The 10,506-nt window shown below is 40.0% G+C and overlaps 1 protein-coding gene across 1 annotated transcript; it reads left to right on the plus strand.

Annotated features, from left to right (window-relative positions):
• Positions 1-2,061: 2,061 nt before the first annotated feature.
• Positions 2,062-6,374, plus strand: LOC144649721 (uncharacterized). Its single transcript, XM_078509285.1, has 3 exons — positions 2,062-3,490; positions 4,772-5,097; positions 5,356-6,374. Exons 1-3 carry the CDS (start codon positions 2,357-2,359, stop codon positions 5,543-5,545), a joined length of 1,650 nt encoding a protein of 549 aa, XP_078365411.1. The 5' UTR covers positions 2,062-2,356; the 3' UTR covers positions 5,546-6,374.
• Positions 6,375-10,506: the final 4,132 nt, after the last annotated feature.

The following is a 10,506-nucleotide window of genomic DNA, read 5'->3' on the forward strand; positions in this document are numbered from 1 at the left end:
TTGCAATATACCATTGCAATTGTTTTTGAATGAAGATTAGACGGTTGGTTCTTTATATATTGATAACAGCCCAGATGAAACGAGGAAAAGCATTTTTCTTGCGTTGTTAAACCCAACTTCTTCTGGTATTTGGAAGAGCGGTCATTCGACCACTTATGACGTCATTAATTTGCTCGTCAGCAGCTTTTTGTGTCACGCAACTAATACAGATTGCATAGACCGTTACACACGACTGTCCAATATCGACTGTATTCTGACAGAGCTAATCGAAAAAAAATAAAACATTTTTAGTTTTTGTGCAAAATTGGTGGTAAAACAGGCCTGTACGCCTGTACTTAATTAAGGTATCCTTTCCAGGGTTTACCATTGATTAATCTTTCCCAACCAGTAGAAAGGATGCACAGAATAGAAGGTAGCGAGAATAAGAAGGCAAAAACGAAAAGAAAAGGGGCAGGAAAAAATGCGTACCAACCCGTAAAAAAGGTTAATAACGTTAAAAAGTTGATAGTACTGTACCGCAAAAATTAAGAGCCAAAGAAAAGTGAAGACAGATGTACCACCAACACTCTTTCAATTGCAATTTGCGAGCATCCACGACCTTGCAGCAACCGCTGGAATAGCACGTCTTTGATTTTCTAATATCCCACCCTTTTTTTGGAAATCCCCAAAATTTGGGTCGGTTGAACGACGGTAAACGGAGAAAAAAGAGGATGGCTTCAAGGAGTTTCTTTTGATCTACAGTATACGTTTAGTCCGAGAATAACTAGTTATTTTTATATTAGTCAAGAAATAATCAACCCTCTGCCAGTAAATGAGTTCTGCTTGAAACTGGGACTGTCCCTCCTACCCCCTCCCTGCCCTGCCTCGATTTCAGTCGAAAATCTCTGCCATGACTAGATATATTTTTTTCCTGAGAAGACCATTTTGTGCACTTTCCAATGAGATACATTGTAGACCACATTGCTGTAAATCGGCCTGTTGAGATATTAATAAACATGCAAGGTTGTCAAATTTTGCCTTTTTTGTGCCTGATGCTAAAGAGTTTAGACTATAAATCAAGAATCAATCAAACAGTAATCAAGGGTCTGCCTTTAAATGATATTCTGCTTGCTACTGGGATTATCCCTCCTACCGGCTCCTCCCTCCAGTTCCCTGCCCCTTTCGTTTTGCGCTAGCGTCCAGGTCTGACCGTTCGCTAACAGAAGAAAAATAAGAAAATATAGGGCTGTGAACAGTCTTAATTACAGCATCTCATTCTAAATTTGTACGTGCGACTTGGTATCACTACCTGGCATAATAATATTTGTCTATAAACCAGGAAAAACAAATATTTCACGAAATTTCATTGATTTTAACCCTATCCAGACCGGGAGGGGCGGAAATTGTCCGCGCTGACTTTGAACGCTTATAAATTTTTCAAGATTCAACCAAACGCCACCAAACTTTGCAAGTTTATCAGGAAATAATTTGGTAGGGTAAGTTGTTGTGTCAGGAGCTTGACGTCACCATGGCAACGGCATTTTGACAGGCATGTTTTCCCAATTTTGTAATTTTCGTGTTTTTATTAATGAAAAATAATTTTAATGCAATTATTTTTATCCATTTACGGTTTTTAATCACAGTTTTATTGATTTTGAGTACTCTGCAGTGATTTTGGGCGGTTTTATGACGTTTTGGAAAAAATTCGAAATCCAAGATGGCGGATCCAAGATGGCGGCTGTTTTGACATTATGATGTAATTGTCACGTCATGTGACGTCATCTTCTCACGTGACGTATACCAAAAGATAGGTGTTTGGACATACTATATATTCCCTAAGTTTCATTGTCATTGCTTAAATATTCTGGAAGTAACGGAGGTCTGAAAAGATCCAAAAAAGCCCGGTCTGAATAGGGTAAATAAATTAAGGTTTCCATGGAAACCGGTGTTTTTCGGGCTTGGCACTATATCTAAAAAAAATTCTGTTGGTGACCACTTTCATTGTGCCAAGTTTCATGCTTGTATCAAAAAGTGCACAATTCAACTAAAATTTCGAGCTAAGCCGCCGGACTAAATTAAACTAGCGGCTACCAACACTGCTTTCTTGTTTGTACTCGATCTGTTTCTTTACGTTCCCTTACAGACTACCTAAATTCAATGTACTAAATTGTAAACGGAAGAAACTGTAGACAAGATACTCAATTTGTTTCTAGGAAACAACATCTCTAGATCTCTAATATAAATTCTTAGAAATCCGGGACATTCTCTACGTTGACGTACGCAGACTAACGAAGTTAGCGAGCAGAAGTGAAAGCGGTTCTTTTAATAGTATATATCTCAAAGAAAGTCTACAGTCATCTGGGAGCTCAAAGCGAAAATGGATTGGCTAGACCACTCTGCCGACTCCGACTTGGCTCACGACTTTCCCTGCAATGCCACCGAGCGTGATCTAAACACGACGATATCAGCATCTCAAGTCATCACCGCATCTTATGCCTTGCTGTTCTACCTGGTTATACTCGTCTTGAGTATCCTGGGCGTCTGTTTCAGGGATTGTGTCAAAGTATTTTCATCCCAAGCTACGTTCCTCATCTTTCTGATAGGGACATTGCTGGTTTCTGTCAATATATTCACGAATTCAGGCAACCACGAGGTAAAGATTTACTTCCGCCTTGCTACCGGGTTTCTCCTTGGAATAGCCTTCGTTGTGGCTGGCGCGGCGCTTTTCTTTTCAAAACCAGAAGATGGGGCCCATCAGTCTACTTTGGCTCGACAGCAGCCTTCAATGGGGCTCGTTGTTGGAGCGATAACAATTCCGTTGATCATTGCAGAGATCTTTCTTCTTGTCGCAGCTAATGTTTCCAAGAAAGAAGAAACTTCAGAAGCACTTCAAACGTTTTGGCCCTTTGTTGTCGCAGACAAGTCCAATTTCCTTGTTCAGAAGGCCGTCCAAGCGTTGATTTATATCTTAGTTCTACGTTATAGGACCATCTGTCCACGGTACAAAGAAAATGCCCAATTTTACTTTAAAACACTGGCGTTTTATAACTTCATCGAATGGGTGGACGCTCAAGTCAACGAGGACAGCGATGTCCAGTTAAGTCACACTAAACTGATGTACGGTCCTTGGTTTGACGTTTTTGCGGTTTTCTACAAAGCGTTGATCATAGATTACCGTCTTTTATGTTCTCTGTTGTTCCTTGAACATTCCTTGGAGGAAGAAGGGGACGGCGAGGTCCAGGAGACTGCCGAACGTATGCTCAGAAATCTGACCGTATCAGAACAACAGTGCAGAACTCTGGGATATATTCTCGGATTTACAAGCCTTTCCGCACCGATTTGTTGTGCCCTATATTTTGTATCCAAGCTTCACGTGCATGCATGGGTACATGTATTCGCCATCATCATCAACTTGGCAATCGTTGGCTGTGGAGCGCTTTTTCTGGGAAACAATGACATAGATTCAGACACTGCAGACAGGAAGAAGGGGTCATCTGGAGTCAATATTATGGTAATGTGCTGTTTTCATGTTTCTGTATCGTTCAACCCCAAAATTATTCCTGTAACGCTTATTAAGGAGAAGGGGAGTGTATCTTCGTCATCTGCCGAAACATTAGGCGGGAAAACTTCACGTAAACCTGATGCTGTCGTTTTCACGTGACGCAATCAAGTGCCAAAATTCCGGTTATAAGCCCCCCCGCTTATAAGCCCACCCGGTTATAGGCCCATCTACCTGGAAACAAAAAATCCATCCGATTATAAGCCTCCCCGGATATAAGCCCCCCTCTGCCGGATGACAGTACTGAACAGGGCTTAATGTTGCTTTAGTATGCGTTTTTAACTTTAAAACGTATTTCGATCAACACTCCCGTGGCCCGTTTCGGAACGTTTTTTAGTCCGCTTATAAGCCCTCCCGGATATAAGCCCCTCTACTTATAAGCCCACCCAAAAACCCTTATGAAGTTGTATAAGCCCAGGGCTTATAGCCGGAATTTTACGGTATATTTATCTTAGCTTGTGATTTTTGGCTATTTGAGAAGTTAAAGTAGCAGCCGGAGGGAAAGTGTTCATGTGAATGTTTGTTTGACCAGTAAAGATAATCAGTGACCTGTAGATAGCCAATGCAAGTTCCACATCATGTTCACGCGTTTTTTCCGGCCGCCATATTGGTGCACCACTGGGGTGCGTCAATATGGCGGCTCCATCCTGGGCTCTGTAAATTTGTGCAAAACACTTCGACGACTACGTATCTGAAGTGTGGGATTACGCGCGGACCCAACATTTAGAGAAATGACTTCTTTCAGTATTAATCTCCTAGTCCTATAATATCCCGTTTTCTTCTTTTCATTTACTGATTGATTATAATTTTCGACTTGCGTTTTTTTTGCGTGACAGTGAAAACGTTCTGTATGCATGGCTGTCAAACAATGCTCCTTTTTTTCTTGTAAAAAGAGGCTTTTTTAGTTTGCGTGACTATGTCCTCTCAGATTATTTTAAAAAATCCTTCAGCCATTTTAACAACGTTACTAACAAACAGTCTGTACTATAAAAGAATAAAGTTAAGACAATATAGAATTGCTTTTCGAGGATGCCGTGTGCAAATTAAATCAAACTGTGTGGCGACGGTACTTAAATTTTAAATGTTAAAAAAATAAAGCAGGAAACTGTTCCACAACTTTGCTCTCTCAAGAATATAACTCGCTGACTCCGAGCCTACGAGCTACGCTAGCTTGCAAATTCCTCACCCTCACCTACCACCCATAACATTGGCAGTTTTAATTTGTCTTCACAGGTTTGCTGTTTAGGCGCGGTTGGGTTAATATGTTGGATAATGAAAGGAACTATCTCTGGCTATTGGGCATATGCTGAAAATGACAAAATCAACATTGCTGATCCACCATACTTTGCCTGGTTTGCCGCCAAGTGTGCTACACGCGGAATCTCGACTGCGTTTCTAATGGGTCTGTTCCTTAAGGTGGACGTACGATCCGTGCCCCAGAAAAATCCAGACGTCAAGATGAATCACTTCCTTGTGCCCACTGTGATGTTAGCGATACTTGGCGCTTTTTTAGAAACTTTGATTGATCAGTATGTGGGACCGTTCGACAGAAGACTCAGGTGTGTGACAACGCGTAAAAGTAGTACTTAATTTCTGCTGGGAGTCGTTTTGTTTTATATTTCTTTCTTTCCTTTTCTATTTTCAAGCGTGCGAAATTAAACATGACGATACCTTAACGGTCTTAGAAATCCTAGTGAGGAAGCTGGAACTCAGTCCTCCCGTGGTTTTTAGAGCGGTGAAAAGCTTGCAAAATCACCTGCCTTCGATATGCACGTACTTGATCTTTAAAAAATTAACTTTAAGCTCCTTTTTTACAGGTGTGAAATCAAAGAGCCAAGTCTGGATATTGTCTTCGAGGTTGGTCCGCCGATGTACCTCGGATTCCTAATTCATATGTTTTTGCATTTTCTTATCATCGAGACAGAGATCATTAAACGACCGGGAGCTCGAGTTCGAAATCTAAATCACGTAGTCTCACGTTATGGTGCACTGGATAGCTGTATCTGAGTTAAAGAAAAAAGAGCAACTCATCATGTAATTTTATCAGTCATGACAGTAGCAAAGAGTGGTACAGGTTTCTTCAAGGTTCATTTGCATGTGCTAAGTCTTTTTCTTAGTGTGAGGTTAAATTTCAATGCAGGAAAGGCCGGGTTCCCACCTATCCCAACCCCCCATACAACGGGTGGTTTTGCTCTCAGTCAAAGATTCGAGGGGGGAGCTTAAGTGAAAAGTAGACGTTTTTTGTAGTTCTAAACTTTCTGAATCAAATGAGTTGCACATGGCTCAAAATATAAGGTCGTATTTATAATGAATAAATTGTACGCAATTTTAATTGTGCTTTAGCTAGTTTCATGTTAAACAACTACTAATTAAAGTAGCACTGTGAATTGAGCGTCTAAATCAATTTAGTTAACTATTGTTGTTAAACATTTGCTTCTTAACAAGAGTTTTATTTTCAGCTACAGAAAGATAGTTTTTCCACTTTCAAAAATGATAGTTTTTTTGTAACCTTTGACAAACGATCTTATGAAAATGCCTACTATTGGCTACACGCTTTACAATAGAAATGGCCGCTAGCTAGGCTCTTACCGATAGTGCTCGTAAAAGAGCATTAAATTCTCGACCCAGTTTTTTTCTAACGATACCTATCAACTTTGAAACCCTCATACTTAAAGGGATTAATGTCAATGACATATCTACTTTATAACATGGATTACACATAGACTGAACTACAATATGATATAAATTTTTGGGAGATCGGACTGAATATCACGTGACAATGACGTCACACAGGTTTTTGCTCTGAATCGAATTTCAGCCCTTAACCGCATTTTCTCTCAAGATCCTCCACGCTACGTATACCTTCAGCTCTGTGGAGTTTCATCGAAATCTACAAGAGGAATTTTAAAATATCTTGGAATTTGTTTTCAGATGGTATAATTTATGCGTAAAATAAAGACAAGACTTCATATAAAGAAATTTGTTTCCTTTTTGATGTTTAATGAGAGGCTATAAATAAAGTTAGATTGTGCTTTTTAACACAAAATTATACAAATAATCAGTCGAAAATCCAAAATAATGCTAGCAGTGCTTTTTGGTATAAAATGTAAAAAAACAAAATGCTTGCGAAGCCAAATAATGCCAAAAAAGTGCAAGCACTATCGGTAAGAGCCTACCGCCAGCTTGTGTTTTTTTAAGTGTACTATCCGCCAAGTTTTAAAACTATAATTGTTTTAAGTTTTTCAACTACATAGAACTCGTTCTGACCAATAATTACATTTCAGAAGTTTGCTAGCCTGAAATAATTTTAATTTGTTATGGGATTATTAGCTTTAGCTTTTTCATACAGTAAATCCGAACTTTTTTGTCATCGTAAAACGTGTACGGTCAGAGTCGTCCTTTGATTAACTAAGACAGGGGCCTGTATCGACCTGTACATTTTTGTACACTTCTGTACATCCTGTTTTCTTACATCCGATTTCCATAAGCCCAAAAAACATTAAAGGAAACTAAACAATTAAAATTCTTTTGATTTTATACAAATGTACAACCAGTTGCAAAATTGTTGAGACACTCTCCCGATACACTAAAAAACAAAATGAAATAACTTCAATACCGACCTTCCTCCCTGCTTATACGTCTGCATTCAATTAATCCCAAAATTGAGACAAATTGATAAGGGGAATAGGGAATTTGCTATGACGTAGTATGACCGTTTAATCATCTGATATAACCCTCATGTGTGCCTTAACATTTTTGCAAGTGGAGGAAGTTGCCACGTTCTTATGATGGCGGTAAGCGTAGTACCTTGGAGAGGCGAGTTTAAACTCGTGGTTTGGTACCGCTACAGTTAGCATACCGTAAAATTCCAGTTATAAGCCCCCCCGCCCCCCCCCCACCGGTTATAGGCCAATCTACCCGGAAACAAAAAAAAAATACATTCGGTTATAAGTCCCCCCGGATATAAGCCCCCCTCTGCCGGATGAACAGTACTGAACAGATCTGAACGGGGCTAAATACTGAATGTTGCTTTATTATGCGTTTTCAGTTAACTTAAAAACGTATTTCGATCAACACTCTCGTGGTTTGTTTCGAAATGTTATTTTTTTTTTAAATTCCGCTAATAAGCCTTTCCCGGATAAGCCCTTTCATTTATAAGCCCACCTAAAGTCCCTCACGAAGTTGTTAAGGCCAAAGCTTATAACCGGAACTTAACGGTAGCCCAAGGTGATGGTCACTTTTGATGTATTAAGTTCCATTCTCGCGTGCACGTAATGTAAATCTATGTAATGGAAGTATCTATTTGACAATTATTCGACGAGCGCGCGTTGGAATGAGATGGTAGATAGCCAACAAGGGCATAGCGCCGAGTTGGCTATAACGATCTCATATCCAACAAGCGCGAGTGGAATAATTGTTTTATTAAAAATGCCCAGAGTAAGTAGTTCACTCTGAAATGCCCAAAGAATTTCAATATTTTAGCTTCCAAGCTTTTTTTTTGTTGTTGACGCGTTTCGGCTACCATAATGTGTCAATGGTATATGAGCTCATATACCATTGCCTGTTAACCAATCGAAACGCAGGACTTGCAATATACATTGCAATTGTTTTTGAATGAAGATTAGACGGTTGGTTCTTTATATATTGATAACAGCCCAGTGAAACGGGAAAAGCTTTTTTTTTTCTTTTTTAAACCCAACTTTTTTTTTTTTTGGAAGGGCGGTCATTCCACCACTTTCCTCATGCTCGTCAGCGGCTTTTTGTGTCACGCAACTAATACAGATTGCATAGACCGTTACACACGACTGTCCAATATCGACTGTATTCTGACAGAGCTAATCAAAAAAAAAATAAAACATTTTCAGTTTTTGTGCAAAATTGGTGGTAAAACAGGCCAGTACACCTGTACTTACCTGTACTTGATTAAGGTATCCTTTCCAGGGTTTACCATTGATTAACCTTTCCCAACCAGTAGAAGGGATGCACCGGAATAGAAGGTAGCGAGAATAAGAAGGAAAAAACGAAAAGAAAAGGGGCAGGAAAAAAATGGGTACCAGTCCGCAAAAAAGGTTTATAATGTTAAAACATCGATAGTACTGTACCACAAAAATTTAAAACTAAAGAAAAGTGAAGACAGATGTACCACCAACACTCTTTCAGTTGCGATTTGCGAGCATCCACGACCTTGCAGCAACTGCTGGAATAGCACGTCTTTGATTTTCTAATATCCCACCCTTTTTTGGAAATCCCCAAGATTTGGGTCGGTTGAACGACGGTAAAAAAAAAGGATGGCAAAAAAGAGGATGGCTTCAAGGAGTTTCTTTTGATCTACAGTATACGTTTAGTCCGAGAATAACTAGTTATTTTTATAAGTCAAGAAATAATCAACCCTCTGCCAGTAAATGATATTCTGCTTGAAACTGGGACTGTCCCTCCTACCGGTCCTCCCTCCCCTGCCTCGATTTCAGTCGAAAATCTTATGGGCTGCCATGACTAGATATATTTTTTTTCCTGAGAAGACCATTTTGTGCACTTTCCAATGAGATACATTGTAGACCACACTGCTGTAAATCGGCCTGTTGAGATATTAATAAACATGCAATGATGTCAAATTTTGCCTTTTTTGTGCCTGATGCTAAAGAGTTAAGACTATAAATCAAAAATCAATCAAGCCTTTGCCTGGAAATGATACTCTGCTTGCTACTGGGACTATCCCTCCTACCCCCTCCCTCCAGTTCCCTGCCTCAGGCTCGATTTCAGTCGAATATCGATCGAATCGTGCCAACGGAGCGATGGCAAAAACAAAAAAAATGCAGGTATGCTGGGGGCTGAGGGAGAGGGACGCAGGGAATGATTGTCCGGGACAAATATGTCCCTATTTCCATTCATATCAGGTGGAAACAAATATGAAAATAATGAAGAAGAATTTTTCAACAATGACACGAGCATCCGGTGAGCATGGGACAAAGAAAAATTCTGAGTCCCCGACGGGAATCGAACCCATGGCCCGTCCCAGATACCGGTTGGGCGCTCTAACCAACTGAGCTACGAGAGACTCGTGGTGAGCGTGGGCCATTTACTAGGTTGATATGTGACATGCGTCCTGCATACTGCTAGGATCAGCAATGTCGAAATCATCAAGTGTGTTGTATATAATAAAGATGGTAATTTTTTTTAAGCTCGGTGATAAATAATGAAGATGAATTTTTCAACAATGACACGAGCATGTAACAAAGAAAAATTTTGAGTCCCCGACGGGAATCGAACCCATGGCCTCCCAGATACCGGTTGGGCGCTCTAACCAACTGAGCTACGAGAGACTCGTTGTGAGCTGGGCCATTTACTAGACCTTACCAGGTTGATATGTGACACGCGTCCTGCATACTACTAGGATCAGCAATGTCGAATTCATCATGTGTGTCGGTAAATAATAAAGATGGTAAAATTTAAGCTCGGTGATAAATAATGAAGATGAATTTTTCAACAATGACAAGAGCATGGGATAGAGGAAAATTCTGATTCCCCGACAGGAATCGAACCCATGGCCTCCCAAATACCGGTTGGGCGCTCTAACCAACTGAGCTACGAGAGACCCGTGGTGAGCTGGGCCATTTACTAGGTTGTGACACGAGAAGTACATAATCTTCTGGTGACACGCGTCCTGCATACTGCTAGGATCAGCAATGTCGAAATCATCAAGTGGTTGTAAATAATAAAGATGGTAAATTTTAAGCTCGGTGATAAATAATGAAGATGAATTTTTCAACTATGACACGAGCATGGGACAAAGAAAATGATTTCGACATTGCTGATCCTAGCAGTATGCAGGATGCGTGTCCCCATCTTCATGCTGATCGAAGATTTTTTTTTTTCCAGTTATATTATTTGATCTTTTTCCAGACTATGATTGACCCCATGTGTGAATACAAAGGAAAACTTTCGCGTCCTGGCTTTTTCTTTTTATTCAT

The sequence above is a fragment of the Oculina patagonica genome, chromosome 4 (genome assembly GCF_052425735.1).
Source record: "Oculina patagonica isolate OP01 chromosome 4, crgOcupat, whole genome shotgun sequence".
Lineage (NCBI taxonomy): Eukaryota > Metazoa > Cnidaria > Anthozoa > Scleractinia > Oculinidae > Oculina > Oculina patagonica.

Bases quoted from the DNA above. Each gene is read 5' to 3' on its own strand.
- LOC144649721 (XM_078509285.1), top strand. From the start codon at position 2,357: ATGGATTGGCTAGACCACTCTGCCGACTCCGACTTGGCTCACGACTTT. The intron at 3,491-4,771 runs GTAATGTGCTGT...TTGTCTTCACAG, and splicing joins CATCTGGAGTCAATATTATG to GTTTGCTGTTTAGGCGCGGT. The intron at 5,098-5,355 runs GTGTGTGACAAC...CCTTTTTTACAG, and splicing joins CCGTTCGACAGAAGACTCAG to GTGTGAAATCAAAGAGCCAA.